Source organism: Tinamus guttatus, unplaced genomic scaffold (assembly GCF_059628265.1).
Source record: "Tinamus guttatus ecotype Peru unplaced genomic scaffold, ASM5962826v1 Tinamus_guttatus_pri_ptg000030l, whole genome shotgun sequence".
Taxonomy (NCBI): Eukaryota; Metazoa; Chordata; class Aves; order Tinamiformes; family Tinamidae; genus Tinamus; species Tinamus guttatus.
This window is the reverse complement of record NW_028288564.1, coordinates 949,867-968,106: the sequence shown is the minus strand read 5'-3', so window position 1 is coordinate 968,106 and position 18,240 is coordinate 949,867. Positions and strand designations below refer to the sequence as shown.

General features: G+C 37.8%; 1 protein-coding gene across 1 annotated transcript in view; it reads right to left on the bottom strand.

The window, feature by feature from the left end:
* The window catches only part of MRPS9 (mitochondrial ribosomal protein S9), a 32,483-nt gene extending 16,093 nt beyond the window's left edge, over positions 1-16,390 (bottom strand). The window contains exons 1-5 of the mRNA XM_088530371.1: positions 16,277-16,390; positions 10,149-10,328; positions 2,230-2,292; positions 2,110-2,140; positions 176-255 (exon numbers count right to left, since the gene is read on the bottom strand). Of these exons, the coding sequence (XP_088386497.1) occupies positions 176-255; positions 2,110-2,140; positions 2,230-2,292; positions 10,149-10,328; positions 16,277-16,369 (447 nt within the window). The 5' untranslated portion in view covers positions 16,370-16,390. The remainder of the gene's footprint in view (positions 1-175; positions 256-2,109; positions 2,141-2,229; positions 2,293-10,148; positions 10,329-16,276) is intronic.
* Between the last annotated feature and the right edge of the window lie 1,850 nt (positions 16,391-18,240).

Genomic DNA, 18,240 nt, shown 5'->3' with positions numbered 1-18,240 from the left:
TTGATATTAAAATACCTCTGAGAAGGAATATTTTGACACAATAGAAATCCATCACATTTAATTTCGACCTACTGCAAAAAAGCTGAGTAAATTCAGGAGATCATGGAGCACATCTATAGAGTAACACATGCTTGATGAGAACTAACATTATTATTATAGATTACAACATACTTACATGCATTAACGAATAATATGACTGCTTGCCAGTATAAAAGAGAAAGTGAAATGGTCGGCCATCTTCTCCCCACTGGATTTCTAATAAGAGACAAGAAACCAATATATACTCACTAAAAAAAAAATCCTTGCATTTAAATGCAGTTATAAACCTCTTCTGTAACACTGATTATTTTTTTAAATATCAGAGAAAAATGACATTTCTTGGGTTTTCGAATTGCCTGGAAATCTAGTAATTCAGACTAGCTTGTCAAAAAACCCCAACAACCTCAATCTGCAATTATTCAATACAGTATTTCTAAACATTTTATAATATGAGGGAATTCTTCCTGCACATCTTAAAGACTCAAGATTATTTTTGTTATTATTGATACAGGTATCCAGTTCAGAGTAAAAAGAAAAAAAAAAGTATAAACTAAGAAACATTTGAAATCTGCACGATGATCATGAAAGGTGAAAGACTAAGAGCTCTACAAAACAAGTTTCATATTAAAATAAAATGTCTAAACTAAACTGAGTACAATCGGGTTTTGGATGTAAAGCAGTTGTAATTAGAACTTGGGATATTTTAGGACATGTTAATATTTTGGGGGTGTTAAAACTTGGAGACCCATGCTATAGCTTAAATAATGAATTCAGAATTAAAACAAAACAAAAAACAAACAAACAAAAATCCCACAAAATTCGATGTAATTCAGCATATCCAGTCTATTTTATTCATTAAAGGTAATTCGAGAAGGCAACTAAATTCCTATTTAAGAATAATTTTATGACATAATACATTTAACTGTCTTATAAAATGCCAAGGTTCTTTCCAAACTCAGAAAAGCGGAAAAAAAGGTCAAAATGTAAAATTTATTTAAAGGCTTATTTTTAGATATAAATACTTCTGTACCAATGAATAAATACACTTCTCAGGACACAGCCAGCATCTCAAAGAACTCTGGCGCTGAAAGTCTGTACAGTAGTACCTTAGATATGCCATAAATTGCCCTAAAAATGCATATTTTTGATTAATTCTCTCTTACCCTTTTGCCTTCTACTTTGTTTCACAATGCTGTGAAGTTCAAAATTAACACATCGCACCAACTGAATGATGACATTCGAGAATTGTATATAATATAGATAGCTTTCCGACAGACATACAAAGCCCCCAAAACTTAATGCAGCAATTGTTTCCAATCAATTATTGGCAGTTTTTTTTGTCAATAATCATGTGTCCATCCAGGACCTCCCAGCTCAGAGAATGCAGACCTTTCATCCATGTCTTACTAGCTTATACTAAATTTGAAGCAAAAAAAAATGAGAAAAATATGTTTTCATGTATATTTTTAATATTCTACATAAAATGTAGAATATTAAAGTGAAGTTCTCTTTGAGCAACTGTCCAACATACCAGCATAGCAATGGTACAACTGGGTCTCCAAGAGGTATCTCAGGACCAACACCAAAGACGGCGTAAATGGTAGAATGGCAGAGCTAAGACTTTCAGGTCAAATCTGAGACATGAGGGCAGATATTGCACTTTGTTCCCAGTCACATCATCCGGATTCTTTCAACAGGAATTTCAAAGCTGCAAACCTGCTACCTTCTGAGCAATTAAGTTATCAGGATTCTGAGGGGTTAAAAATATTAACGGAAACGTTATGGATGTGATAGATAGCCCTAACAAGAAGCTATGGAAATCAACAGAAGGTGTTCCAGAGATTACAATGGATACTGCACACCGTCCTACCTTTTGTCTTTATTTAAATGATCAAAAATATTTATCTATAGTCACTTCACAGGACATCTGAAAAGACCATCTGGTATTTCACAATCCATCAGTAGTTTTTATTCCCCAAACCTCAAATTTCCAAGATTAGAGGCTGTATTGTTCACTTCTACACAGGTAAAAGTCCTATTATAAGCTTAGAAATAGAAATCAATACTTACTCCTCTTCTCTGGAAAAATTTCAGTGGGATGCTGTAAATAAATAAATAGGCCTCATTAAAAGAAGAATTCTGTTTAAAATACTGTGCTAAAGTACTCAGAAATGCAACAGAAACTCTTACCTTCATCATGGGCCTGGCTCGTTGATCAAATAAGCCAGAAGGAAAGAGATAGGCAATAGCTTTCTGAAATCAAACACAAAGATCTTAAATGTACTTTTCCTGCAAAAGAAGCAGCAAAACATATCTTAGATACTTAGTCTACAAAAGTAACACAACTCATAGACGAATGAATTGGTAACAAAAAATGCTACAGATCTGCTGTGGTGAAAAAAGGAGCAATTAATTTTCTTAGGAATCTTCACATGAAAAATAAAAAGGTTTCATTCTGAAGTCTGTGATCTAGTGTATCAAAATGAGCAAATTTTCTTCTTCAAAGTTTAGTTTTTAATAGTACATAATTATTGTAACTTATCAGAATTACTCAACTCAAAGTCCCAACAGTTAAGAAAGAATCCTAGTTCCCAGAATCTCAGTTAAGAAAGAAACAAAAGAAAGAACTGCAACTTTTCTTTTTTTTTCTCTTTTAAATATCAATTCTCTTCCTTTGGAACCTAAAAGATTGTCAAAAGACAACTCAGAAAAATGTCTGACACTTTTCTCTCATGGTCTACCATTATTTTTACAAAATAAAGTACAAGGTATATTGTTTGTTTCTACTCAACTAGTTATCCGCTGCTATTCAAATGTGACATCTAAAGTTAGTATTATTTGCCTCAAGCAAGTAAGGCGAATATATAAATATTCCACAGTATTTGGCAAAATGTAAGGCAAAACAGCTTAGAAGGCTAAACCCCATGAGATGTATATCTGTTCAACATCGTCTTACTTTCCCTTTGCAAAGAAACTAAAACATGGTTTAATAAAAGAAAAAAAAAGTCTGACAACTCTTTGCTTCTGAGAAAGGTTTTAAAGGTAGAACAGGGAGAACTAGCCAGCAAAACTCCACAGATATAAGAGTTTGCTAAATGGTCTACGTTGGAAAGAAGATATTAGAATTAGAGACAGATCTCACTGCAGTGGTCTTGGTTGTATTTCCACTAGACAGTAAGGAGAAGTGGAATCACAGTAAAAACTGAGTTAAAAAGCTTAGGAATACTTGCCTCTTTTTTGGTTAGGTTACCTTAGGGCTATTACTGGCTGACAGTTTTTTTTCCATGAACACAGATAGGTTTGTCAGTGCTTCAACTGATTTAATATGCATGGAGTGTAAGAAGACTTAACCTATTACTTTCATTAATCCCCTACTGGCATTCCGAACAGAAATTCAGAGAATTCTGAAGCAAACAAAAGGCTTAACTTGATTTTATGAAATGGTAATTTTGTTTCTCTTAGTGACTACTATATTCCCATTTGTTAGTCAATGGGCATTTTATGCATACACACAGTAGGTGAACACCTATTTATGAACAAATGGGGATTAATTATGATGACAATAGAGAAATCTGCTGTGAGCCAAATGAAGCTAAACAAACACCTTATATAATAATATATTAAAAGAATTTATTATAAGATGCTGAGACTGACTTTGTGTGTACTTAAGAGGTAGTCTTTATGTAAGCATTTCCAGAATCTCAAAACAGTTACTCTGACACTGAAATCCTAATAAATATCAAACACAATCTTTTACCATTCATAACAAAGAGAGTGATTGTCACTTGACAAGTCGATCAGTTTATTTTAGAAATAACTAAGTCAAAAGTGTATTTTACACTGCCCATCGAGTGCATACTCATGCCTCTCATGCTAAGGCATACATAAAACTTGTATTAAGCAAGTTTAAAACTGGTTTCAACTCTCTGCACAACAACTAGCCAAACAGTAATTCTATATCATGGGTTTGCCATCTTTTTTGTTCCAAACCGGAACAACATCCCTCCTGCCTTCCTTCTTTGAGGCTGTGATCAAGGAGGGACATTTGTCTTTACAGTCTGTTAGGCACAATCCTGGGATAAAAAAAAAAAAAAAAAAAAGAAAAGGAAGTCTGCAAAGGGTCCTTATCTTTTCTGAACATAATTCAATTCAAGTATCAATTTCTGACATTCTCAGAATCTAACTTAGTCTGACGCTCTGAAACTTTTTATGGATGCTGGTTTTGTCTATGCAAAGTTTTTGATTTTGTTGGAAAATATTATTTTAGCAAAACTGTAGTTCTCAATGCTTATTTACTAGCAATAAAAAAGGTGTATCAAGGCCAGGAAAGACACAGGGGTTAGTCCTGCTGCAGTGCAGCAGGAAGGTACAAACTTCAGGAAAATCTTTTCCTGATACTTTTAACAAAGAAAACATTCAGTGATTTAAAACACAGGTGTCCTTTCAAAAATCTTCATTAATGACATCAAAATACAGTAGATCATTAACTGCATGTTCTGCATTTTCCCAGACATATAGACAGAAGATGGAAAATATGTTATAGTTTTATAATCAAGGTTTAATCGTTAGCTGTAAAGTTCTCCAGAACCCTGTGAGATCTAACTGCAGTTCTGCATTCCAGAATAGCAGACAGGCCCACACCCTTCTTCTGGTACCTAGCTGGAACTGAACTCTGGATAAGCAAGGAAATGTTGTGACAAATGTGACCAACAATGACTTTCTTGAGGCGGCTGTTTGAATATGCAAGATTCACTTATCCCATTCTCACTTCCGCAAACCCTGGGTTGCTAGTTCACAATTCCACTTGCTAAATCACACTGCTGTCATTGCCTTTTGCCATCAAATACACCACCTTCCTAAGAAAGAAATATCCATAATTATTTTCAGCATAAACAAACTTTAAAATCCTGGTACTTAAGAATAATTTGTGGAAACACCAGTGTGTTCTGTCAGCTATTGGGGAAAAAGTGGAATGGGTTCAGCCTTCTCCTGCAAAAAATTTTAGCAGTTTCCTATGAGGATTTAAGGGTGCTTATTTTAAACGTTGCTGTTGATCCATGCAAAAGAAAAATACTCTGTAGTTACATCTTCAAAAATGGCAGATTAAAATAACTATCACATTAATTCTAGCTCATATTCATAGCAGACTTTTCTTCAACTGAGTTGGTAAACTCAACATTCCTATGACAGATTAAACCGACCCTGTCATATCACCATTTGCTGAGGCACTGGACGATTCAATGCACTGCTACAGGATGACACTGCTTTTTCCTTGCAGGTGTAAGTTTGAAATCAGGCCAGTTGGAATAACGAGAACAAGCTTCTGCCCCATCAAAAAATTGTATCCGGTGGTCCTTCAAGCAAATTAAATGCAAAACAATTGATTAAATAAACTGTCCAGAACTGCTCATGGCGTGCTGTGGAAATTTGCTATACCTGCCACATCGTTGTTTTCATGTCTTCACTGGGTACGTTATGACTTTTGATCCTTGCTGCCTTCCTACCTACAAGCCAGGAGCTTTTGTTTGCTCACTTTCTTAGGGGTCAGAGAATCTAGTTCAGAACAGGCACACATCTCAGGCAGGTTGTGTATGTGTTTTGTTTTTTTAAAGTGTCTTGAGAAATTTAAAATTCATGGCTTTAATTCAGAGTTGACTACCAGTCATACTGGGGTAGGGGACGGAGACCAGGAGCCAGGTCAGTCCTTGAATTACATGAGTAGCAGAGTAGTTTGGCAAAGGAAAAAATTCATCTTGCCCAAGTGTCCTCCTGTACTCTATTAAATCCCCAGCTCAAACACAACATGTTCCACTCTAATTCTTATTGCTCAAATCATGTGTGAAAATAGTTTTGAAATATCTAAGAAACGTCCAGTGAAGAAAGATACCTTGCAAAAAACAGAGGAAAAAAGACCTGAAACCCTCTACCCTGGAATTCCCTTCCCTTTCGGCATAGGGGTCCAAGTATCAAGTTCATTTGTTTTTAAATATACACATAACCTCGGAAGTGAAACTTTATGTTGCAACATTTTAAGATAATTTCTTAAGTTATTTCAGCTTCTTGCTTTTCCCCTGGGTAATCTCCAGTTCTTGAATTGGATCACTTAGCTACTGCAGTTTAATACTTCTCAGACCAAGATGTTTGATGGAAGACCTGTCTATATTCTTAACCATACTAGCAGCAGTATTTAGAGATTACAATATCTAAAATTGAGAATATTTGAGGTAGATATGGGAATTAATATGACACAAAAATATACATGAAATAGTAGCTTGTGAATGGCATTTTTAAGGAGAGACAAAGGAAACAAAAAAGCAACATACCTTAGCTTACTGCACCACAAAATCCTCCTCTAATAATTAACTACTAAAATTGATTGTAACCATTCCATTTTTTGCCATCTATTATCTGAAGCTAGAGTACAAATGAAATATCTTAACATTGTTGATTAAAATTTCATATGTTCACAATAAACGAATCTTAAAAAAAAAAAATCAACACTTTGTCCAGAACTTTCAGACAAAAAAGTGTATTGAAAGAAACAGTCATTTTTCCTATTTTCATAGTAACTTTTCAAAATACTTTGCAATATTAATATCAATAGGAAAAAAATATATAATAACCATCAGTGCAAATGAATTTTGATGTGTAAGTATGAAAAAAATACAGAATGGTATAGAGTTTAGTTCCATATATATATATATATATATATATATATAAAACTCCAGTATTTATTGTAAGTACAGTGCTGGACATCATACCCTTCTTACAGACAACAGGAAATTCAGAAATCTATTTTGTTCTGAATAACATTGCTAGCAGTTCACATAGGCTAGTAATCATTTCTAACAGTTTCTATAGATAGAATTTGAACTTTGCTTAAAAACCAGCTGTACTTGGTCATTTTTCGAAGCAAGTCAGTGCCACATACTTTCGTTATGGAAGTCTTAATTCACTGGAAGGAACTACACCCTGTGAGGATCAAAGCTTCTGCCACATTTACAACATTCACATAGCAACCAATCCCTACTTGTACTTGTGTAACGAGACATATGGAAGTGAAGATTTTTTAATATCACAGATTATGCATTTTATATAAAATTTTTTCAGTCTACATGACAGCAATATATTAGGTCATGTAGCAGACAAAAAAGAAAATAAACGTATGTAAGTGTTATTCTAGCTTTTGAGATTTACTAACTCTTTTGGGGAAGAGTACTGCTTTATGATACTCTCAAGTATATGGAAGAGTATTCAGTGATTGCATAAAAATGAATAATAAAAATACTGACATATAAATAGGTCATGGAGATTAAGATGCTTTACTTGTATTAATCTTACTTAAGATTTCTGGGCCTTAAAGCAGAATATCACCGAACTGACAGTGGAAATGAAAGTAGGCTGTTTACTACAGCCATAAGCTAAAGTTAAATCACAAAATAAAAGGATTACAGAATCAACCAGGGAAATGCACTGGGTCAGGACTGCAATCTCTATTAATTAGGTATCCCAGCTGGGCAGTGGGTATGCAGCTGTTAACTTGATCAATGACTTACCTAAATGTCATCTCTACTGATTCGCTTATAAATTACCAGCAAGTGAGACTAATGTACAGGTGCTAATTTATTTAAACTGTTCTCTGCAGTTCTACATAGCTTTATAAACTGCATCTGGCACCTAATGTTAGCTGTCAGTTGTACTTAGACATGCCTGTCCTAACGACTCTGTTCATTAGAAATGAGCACAAATTATGAAATATTGTGAAAAATGATACATCAAATGGAATGGGCAAAGCAAATCAATTAGAGAAACTTCATACCACATATTCACACGTAGGAGAATAAAACATCCCAGCTTCAGAACAAGGTCTATAATACCAATTAAAAAGCAATTGGTAGACTTCTGCAGAGTTATACATCAATTTGCAGGATTTTTTTCTTCCCAGAAATATAGTTGTAATGCACAGCTTAACTTCTCATTCCTAAATAAAAGCACCAGTAAAAAGCAATTATGCTTCCACAACATCCAGGAAAAGGATTAACAACTAAGTCAACTTATTTTCCTCTTTAAAACTCCACAAGGTTTAGCTTTTATTAAACTATACCTAAAACTCCAGTGAAGGACAGAATCCTATGATGTCTACTTTTGAAATACACTGCACAGACTGATTAACAGTAGAAGACACGGAAGTACATAAGAAGTCATCAGAAAGAATTATTACTGTTCGAAATGTAAAGCTTGGTGATTCTCCTGCCAGTGCTTAAGCAGCTTTTATATTTTTATAACAGAAACTTAATTATGCATAGCTGACACTACTATGCACTCTGAGTGGTATCACTAAATAAACCACCATTCTTTTGGCTCCACTTCTCCATCTTTTCAGAAAGAAAATTTGCAGAGATCCCACATACGTCATCTGTGTTGCACTTGTAAAAGCCTATTTTCAGAATGAATCTACTTTTACTAACGACGGAGCTCAGTTATTTTGTGAAAATGACCATAGTGAAGGATGATCGTAACAAGAAATCCCTTGCCAGATATGGTAGTTTTCCACTTTTTGAGATCTAACTCTCTGCAAGCCTTCCCAGTAGGCTCAATCAAGGGAAGGAAGTCAAACTGGAGGTGAACGCACTCACTCACTATTTAAGCTTTTGGGAAAATTAATCTACTGGGAGATATTTGGCAACTAGCCCATGCAGGGACACTTTAAAAGAAAGTAACTAAATAAGTTAAAAGCTCCGTTAAGATAAATAAAAAATAACTGGAATACACAAGGAAAGAGAATTTTAGTCTTTAAAGAAACATGAAAGCCAACAAAGAAACAGACTGCTCTTACTGTTGACACACATGCCTCAATGTATACTTTCACTTTTGACAAAACCTTATTCAGTGACACTAGAAGGGTTTTCAGTGGTACTTGTCTGCAGAAGACAAGACCAAAGTCCTATTTACCTACAACACAAAGTGAAAGCCATTGACACTATCGGTGCATAGCTTTGTACTCATACAAAGCTTCATTTTCTGTGGATTTTGTGACTCAAAGTTAAGCTTCCATTATGGATTTTCTGGTATCTGATAAGACTCATCTCAACCTTTTTCTCAGCAGGTCATTATAGCATCTCTCTTCTCTACTTTGCAGTCCATTTTCTGGAAAGTTTTAAGAACTTAGTTTAAAGCATCTCTGCCAAACATGGTTAAAACTGGCCTGCATCACCATCTATAGATATAGGTATCTTTCTCGGAATAAGCACACTGTCAAGATCTCCTATGTGGACATGGCTATGCTATAAAATTCTGCCACGAGATGAAAAAATCTATGCTAGCAAAGTAATCTAGCTGTAACAACTCTGTTTCTGCAAAACAGAAAAAGCTTCAGCCATGAAACTGCACAAGTCACCAAATGGCATTTCTCCCGGCTATCTCTGATGATGACAAAATAAGACAGAAATGAAGAAATGGGGGCACATTAAAAGAATCCATGCAACAAAAACGTTTTTTTTTTCTGCATGAGACACTGCAGACCTTATACATTAACTTAGATGATACATTGAAAGAGGACGGAACCCATCTGTCAGTTGCCAAACGAAATGGCAATAAAAAAATGGAGCATTATGATTGGAGATATTGGTATTAACTTAAATTTAGCTCTATATTTGAATTCCTAAGCTAATGTGTGTGGCAAAACATTTATAGAATTTAATTTGTGTTAGCAGTAAACAGAGTATCACAAAAGAAAACCTCACCTAAATATACACAGCAGGTCAAATTGTGGGTGAACACTTCCAAGTGCTACATAAGCCTTTACAGTGCCTCTTATAACCTCAGATCAAGGGGATTATCCATTAGTACTTTTGAAAAGGACCTACTGTGTTTCAGCAAGATATGGTATATAGTTCTATAGTGTGATGCCTGACCTCACATGGTAGCAGGGGTAGAGTCTCTATTCACAGTCACAGCTTTAATGTTTGCAACATATAGCAGTATTCTTTCTTATTCTGACAGTTTGATTAAAATTCACAGAGAGCTGAGGGGCTCATGCTGAAGTAAAGTGCTTTCAATATCTGAAACTCTATAGTAAATTACTTCTCCAACAGAGCAACTGTACTTACATCAATATCCTCTTGGGTAAAAGTTTCTGGATCTTCTCCCATCATGTTGGCTAAATGTCTCTTTCCGAGGTTGAACTCTTCAATCTGTTTTTTAATAAATGCCTCCGTGTACTTTTCAGGTCCTGCGGCTGCAACATTTTTCCTCTGCACTACTGAAGTGGTATAGATTAGTCTTAATGCCTAACAAAAAGAAAAAAAAAAAAGAGGAAGAATTTTATATTTTCAGCACAGTGAGCTCTAAATAAAATGCACAGTGGAACAAGCCTCACATAACTATAACAAGATGCGACACATTATTTTCGTAACTTAAAAAAATCAGTTATACTCATGAAACCACTCTTTTCTAATCACTTAATACCCATAAAGTGACATATACGTTCTAAAATTTCATACACTAAAACTAAATCTGAGCAGTTGCTTTACTTTTTATTGAACATATTTGTATTTTTGCACCAAGACTTTTGTTGTTGTTTTTTCTTTAAATAAGATTTTTCTGACAGAGTAATTACACTGTATTTTATGTTAGGAATGCCCAGCAAAAGCAACCATAGCACTGATCAACAGATGCAAATTCTTAATAAAGAGACCCTTGCACTTAAGCAGTTTTTACATTCACAAACACAGGATCTCATAATGAAGTATGAAAGAATTTGTAGGGTAACTGTTTAGAGGCTTCGAGAACGACTTGGTTGCTTTGGTAAATACTACACAGGCTCTGCCCCTTCCTTCTTTGCAATGCCAGAATGGTTCTTAAGCTAGTTAACTACCTCAATAAAACTATTAGAAATCTAAGGCAATTCTTATCAACAAATACCTCTAAAACATTGACCTAACTCGTAACTCAAACTGTAGGGGATGCTTATATTTTGACTTTTGTAAAAGACAGATTTGTCATTCTTTTATCAAGATCACCAGCAGTTAAGGTAAGTAATTTCAATCAAGTTCTCTGCAAGAGAAACCAGAGACAGAGCTATGATGTCCCAATTTTGGTCTCATGCTAGTTTTTATGCTCATGTTTGTGATCAAACAGCACAGAATAAGGATATCTCACAGGTCTTGCCAGCAGCAGTGAGGGCCAACTGTCCCCACTCTCTCTCCTACTCCTGTCACTCACCTTGTGTCACCTTTGGCACTCAGAACCTTCCGCAAGCCAAGTCAGCTGCCTAAATGTGGCCAAACACCAACTTTTGCTTTCTCCCAAAGAGCAGGCTGCTCTCTGCTGACCCAGCAAGTCAAAGCAACTAACAGAAGACCAGCACTAGTATTACAACCTCGCTGGAATGTTTGATGTTGCCTCATCAAAACAAGATTACGCACATGTTTATAAAACAGGTACAAAATAAAAGTGGATCCAGTTTACACCTTTTGTCAATAACACTAACATGGAAAAACACAGATAATCACTGAGTCACGTTGAAATGCCTCTTCTCCATTGGACACTGCTTTACATTGGAGAAGGACTTACAAAAATGCATTTATACTCTCCTTAAATATATGATAATCATCACTGGATTATGCTTTAATGACAACATGGCACAAAACAGTCATACTAAATGGAAACAAAGTCTAGCCACTTCCATATTTATCCTCCGTGACTTGAATACATTAGCAAAATTCTCATGAATGACCTTGCACAAGTTTCTCGTGTGATTAGAAGCTCTGCGTGCATTATACAGTCACTACGAACAGGAAATGAAACACAGTTTGTGTTGTATTTTCACAGAACACAGGTGTTTTTCTGGACTCCTGGAAACCAAGGTTAGACTGGACCAACACATCTAATTTACTGCACACATGTAAAACTGCTCATGAGCAATTTATCTGTCCATGGCTTTAACATACAAAAAAAAAAAGAAAAAAAAAAAGAAACTTCAATTTGGAATCAAGACGACCATATCCCGTCTTAAACCTCTACAGAGCATTTGCCTACACTGCAAAATAGGTCTTATAAAGTCAATCAGGCTTGATATTTACTTACATAATAAATAAAATAAGGCTGCACAAGTTTAAAAAAACTCTAAGTTTTTATATTCTGACATAGATGAAAATACGCCCTTCTACCATCAAAACAGAAATATAAGCAATACCTCTGGCAAAATAGATTTAAAGAAATCTCTGGAATTTGGTGCTCTGAATCCTGGTGTCACTGTTTTTCTCCACAGATTGCACATATCGCATGAGATGCTATGGTTTGTGCCTTTTCTTACATTTATGTTTCCTGTCAGTTTATATTTAAAAAACAGAAAAAAAAATCTTAAAGCTGCACAGTTTCCACCAGAAAAGCCCTGGTGATTAATGGTCTGAGAGTAAGGAATGTAGATGTATCTCTATGGAGAACCAGTTATTCTCTCCTAGATACATACTCTCCAGGAAAGAAATCCATTCATCTTCTGTCTTACTTGTCTTAATAATAGCTAATTATTTATAATTCCTGTTAATGAACGTATGATTCCTTATTACTGGTCCAAAATTGCTTTCTATCTACTATGCTTTAGACGGGACACTTTAAAAAGATTGCCTTCATCTTAGTCCTGCCAATTCCTATTGTAATTTTCTCATTTTTGTCCTCCTTCCCTCCAGCTATTCATATTCTTCCCTAGTTGCAATTTGTAACTAATCAAGAGTCCCTGGACACACAAACTGTTCATAATTAGAAAACAGCCTCTTATGCAAATTAATATCTATTGTATTGGGTGCCTCTTCTGGGATAAGAGTCCTATTTCATGGGTGGCATGGGCAAGCGCTGCTAAGCAGAGCCAAATGCTTCTGGCACTTGGGCTGCACAAGCAAGCGCTCCCCCATGCTTTCCAGAGGGGGCCACAGAGATCTGCAGTTACTTATTACACATTTCCTGAAGCACTGTTACAGACAGCAGCCTCTCCAGTTTTAATACAATAACGGAGATTAACAGTACTCCTGAAATAATCCTGTTCCACCAGCAGGTGGGAGAAGGGAAAGTCTTCCTCCTGGATAGGACTCCTGTGTATTAAGCATCCTCCCTTTCTCCTCCAAACACTGTGCATTAAAATGGTTTTCCAGGGAAACAATACATGTATAGAAAATTAGCTTATGTAAAAAAACACCTTAGAAAAGCTAGCTGCTTTCTGTTAGTTTTCTGGCCTTTTTTTCCCCAAGAAAAGAAATACGTATGACCTGTTTGCTTACCCACATTCCAATACTTATGCTTTACTGGTGTTAAATGGGTGTAAAAGCAATGCATATCACTAATAACAAAGAATCAAACTTTCTGTACTTTTGGAATAGGAAGAAGGGGGAGGTAAAGGTAAGGAAGACAGGAATTAAGAGATATAGCTACCAAGGGAGGCTAGAATAGACACCGCCTTAGGCCTTGCGAATATAGCTGTTGACATTTTCATGTTGCTTCCATGCTCTAAGCTTCACCCTTTTCCCAGTCCAAAACCATGCAGCTCACGAATATTTTGTAAAACACAAAAAGCATCACAAGGTGTCAACAAATATTTATCTACAACTTCTCATATTAGATTCACCAAAATATTTCACTACAAGAAACTCCTACTCAAGTTGAATTATTTCCTGAAGAGGTAATTGCAAAACTAGTATTCTCACACAGAGAAAATCTGCTTTAGGCACATATTCAAGCAAACCTATATATACTATGTTTTATTTATACAGTATGCTATGAAAACATGAGATAGCTCTAAACATATAGATACATTGCAAACATTAGACTTGCATAAAGTGGAATAAGATTTACATCTGGTTGCTTTGAGGCACAAGTCATCAAATACTAACAGGCTCTTCAACTCTAGCTTAGTTATGAACTGCAAAAAAAAACCCTAATTCCTTCTAAGCATCTATTTCTGGGAGACTGAGGAGTGAAAAGTGATACCACGCTTCTGATGTCAGCACATACACCATCCACAGTGATTCAGATAAGGCAGCAGACTCAGTCAAATGCAGTAGCTCATACAGTACTCTGACCTTCTCTCTTGAGGAGAATGCTCTGCAACCCCAAAAGAAATGATAGTAACTGAGATCATTTTTTTCTTAATGAATTGGGCTAAATGTCTAACTTTGTTTTGCATATTAGAAGGACAGGACAAAGACCTATTGTTTAATCAGAGCTGAGGAAACTGTAATTACGGGGCTTCTCTTCCATCTCCTCTCTCAACATGAGAGGCTGTCAAATTATTGGAAAAGACAACAAGAAACTCAACTATTTTCCCTACCAACATGGATAAGAAGTAATAACTTAAACTCCAGCTTGGGATGTTTGGAATATGCATCATAAAGAAGTTATCTAACAGTAAGGACAGGTAGGCAGTTAGCATAAGAAATAGCTAGAGCAGGTCAGAGAGACATAGGAATTCAGTATCTTGACCTCAGCAACAGCCCAAAGATGGGGCAAACAAGTGGCAATATTTATCCAGAACACTTTCCCGGTCTCCAACAACCTGGGAGTCCAAAGATATTCTCTGATATTTAGCAATCATCAGTGGAATTTTCTTGAGTTTGATTTTTTTGTACTCAGATAAATGATGAGTATCCACAGTATTTTCACAACAGCTGCACAGGTTAACTTTTCACATGAAAAAATACCTCTTAGTTTCCTGGGCCCTGCCTCCTATTAGTTCCTTTCAAATCCTTTAGTTCCCAGACAGTTAGAAATAGGGAGATTTATATATAGCCACGAGCTTAAGTACAGATCCTATCTTTTGGGGATGGGAGGAGCAGACCAATGATCTCTTAAGGCCTCTTCCAACCATATATCCTCAGTTACGATAGAAAAAGATTTCAGGTAAAATTCAAGCAGATGCATGACCAGGAAAATTAACTAACAGTCATAACTGTATCTTTAATATAGGATAATCAAGGCCAAACAGGATTTTTAAATTAAGGAATACATCATGCACGACCTTTTCCACCTTGCGCTTTTTTTTTTTTCTTCATTCCTTGTACAACTTAGGTATGTGAATTTCTGACTGCAGAAACAAAGCCCCTAACCACAAAGACACCAGGTCTTTAACCTGAATGGGTAAATACAACACTGCAAACAAATAAATGTAAACAATTCATTTTATTCCTTCCTATATTACCTTTCATTTACCTAATGCATTTATCTTCTTTTGTCCAACAGTCTGTCACTGAAGAGTTGTTCAGTCCTTACTATCCTAAACTACTTTCTAACCTCAAACTATTACTGCCTTCATACACACTTGTTGATCACTGATTAAATACATTTACATAGGCACACATCTACTAGGTATCTATCTATCTATACCTAAAAATCTATTACATTTTGCAGTTGGACTCGATCTTGAAAGTGTTTTGCAACCACAATTCTACGATTACATGGAAAAGGAATACATATATTTATATGTCTGTAACTGGGTGTATCAAAGATCCCAGTCGCAGTAGCTGTCGCTTTGACATTGGCAGCAGTTAAGCTACTGAATGATTTGGTACTCTATTGTAAAGACTAGTGTCTCTCAAAGTAAGTAGATAATTTTGCTTAAACACAGATTGCAGCACTTGGACAGCACATTTCCTTCTCCCTCGTGGGACTTGGGAGATTTCGTTACCTGCCTGTCTGCTAACCAAACGGGATTTAAGACAATCAATCTTAACATCAGTGTTTATTCGGGAATTTCAGAGTACTTTACATATGTTTAGGGTCTTGCTCTATTCATTTGCTTTCCTAATTCTGTAAACGTATACAAAAATCAGGCCTTAATTGCATAGACACGCAAAGAAAAAAAATAACCTAACTGTAGGACTCACTCTAAAGTGGCTGTGCTGAACACACGTGGCCTCCCAGTACATCCGTCCTGCTCAGCAAATGCACCCAGGGAATTACTAGGAGGTGAAGAGGGCGCATTTTGGCTCGGCCCGCTGTTGCCGAGGCACAAACGCCTCAGGCCGCGGCCGCCGCGAACCCTCACGCCCATTAACCCCCCCGCAGCCCCGCGCACGCTCCCGGCTGCTCAGACGCCGCGCGCACCGCCCGCCCGCGCGCCGCGAAGGGCCCGCCTCTCCTCTCCCCCGCGCGAGGGGGCCGAACGAGCGAGCTGCCGCAGCCGGGCCCGGCAGCCCAGGCCCCACGGCAGCCGCTCGGCGGCGGCGCGCGGGCCCGGCGGGGCTCTCACCTGCGCGCGCCGCCCGTCCCGCGCCGCCGCCGCCGCCGCACCCCAACGGCCGCCCAGGAGGCGCAGCGCGCGCCCAACGGCCGCCGCCGCCATGTCCGCAGCGCCCAACGGCCGCCGCCGATTGGCGGGGGACGGGGCGGGGCCTGCGCCGCGCCTGCGCGCTGCGCGCGCCGCGCCCGCAAGGCGGCGCCGTTCCCTCCCCGTGGGCCCCGCACGTCTCCTCGTGACGGACCCTACACACACGCACAAAAAGAAATTTTCATTACAAAAAAAAAAAGTTCCGTTGCATTTGACGGCGTCTTATCTTTAGGCCTCATCTTGTTACTTGAGATGAAATTATGCAGCAGAATGTCTGTCTTTTCCAGGTTCTTTTTTTACCTGTTCACTGGTGGCTCTTGCTTCTTCCCACTTGGCTACAAGTATGAATTCCTCTTGGAATTTAAAAGGAAAAAAAGAGACTATAAGAAAATCAGGAATTGGCTAGGGGTATCGCTCATGCAGGGAGGTTGCGGAAAAGCTGTCCTGAAAGTACTGTTTATTCTTATGGTCACCAACTGTGAAAATGAAACCGTGTATTTATTGACATGGATACGAGTAAGTGAATGTTTCAAATTCTGCACAGAGGGAAAGAGGCAAAATAGCTCTCTTTTATGCGCATTCGACCAAGGACTGGGAATTGTGTTTCCGTTAACACAGTGTGTCAGGATTGCATTTGGCTACCAGCTGTTTCTTCCAAAAGAGGGAAGAAAGCTGAGGTTAGGTTAGGGTTCACAGTCCCCCTGACCTACCCCCTGGTGTGGCCAGCAGAGCCGAAGGGGCAGCAAGAAAGCCAGGGGCAGCAGAGGTCCCTCAAGGCGATTCCCATCTACCGTCTGCCATTGCCTCGTGGCTTGGCTTTGTTCAGCGGCTGAGGAGCTCCTCGGCCTTCACTGAGCTCCACAACTCGTACCTTTCACTGCTGGCAGCGGTATAGAAACAACATGCCATGGGAGTGAACTGTTTTTTTTTTTTTTCTACAGATGTGATTAGCTGTTAACTAAATTTGAGTCGCAGGACCACCTGAAACACACGTTAGCCACAGGTATTTTGAGACTACTTGATTTAAATCCAACTTGCTGCACTCCCAAAGACTCCATCTACTCCAGTGCCTGCTGTGAAATAAAACTTAATGTTACTGCAGTCTAGACCATATTTTCAATGACGTTAAGTCTGATGGTTTTGATATGAAGTTATGCAAACTGCTGAGTGAAGTGAGACCTTGGTTATCTGAAGTCCAGTATTCAATGGCAAGGACCATGTTATGTCTCTTAGGTCTTTCGAGTGATCAGTTCTTACAAAGTAATGGCTACTCATTCAATAAGAAAGTTTTTGGTAAAAAAAAATCCTACAAATCCTGGAATTTGGGTACATTTCCCAACTATCTTGCAGTTGCTAAGAAATTCACCTGGGTAATACATGTCCCTGGAAGATTTCTATAGCAATGCTTGGGTTACCAGTTTCTATGTGGGTCATATGGCCAAATATGTATGCATGCATAAAGTTATTATTTGGGATGCTTTGGGCAATCATAGAGTCACAGAATCCTTAAGGTTGGAAGGGACCTCTATAAATCATCTGGTCCAACACCCCTGTACATGCAGGGACACGTAGAGCACGTGGCACAGGACTGCATCCAAGCGGGTTTTGAAGATCTCCAGAGAAGGAGACTCCACAACCTCTCTGGGCAGCCTGTTCCAGGGCTCTGTCAGCCTCGCCTCACTATTAAGAATTTTTCCTTAAGTTCCTGTGGAACTTTTGGTGCTTCACTTTGTTGCTGTTTCCTCTTGTCCTATCGCTGACCACCACTGAAAAGAGGCCAGCCCCATCCTCCTCACTCCCTCCCTTAAAGTGTTGATAGACACTGATTAGATCCCCTCTCAGCCTTCTCCAGGCTGAACAGCCCCAGTTCTCTCAGCTTTAAAACG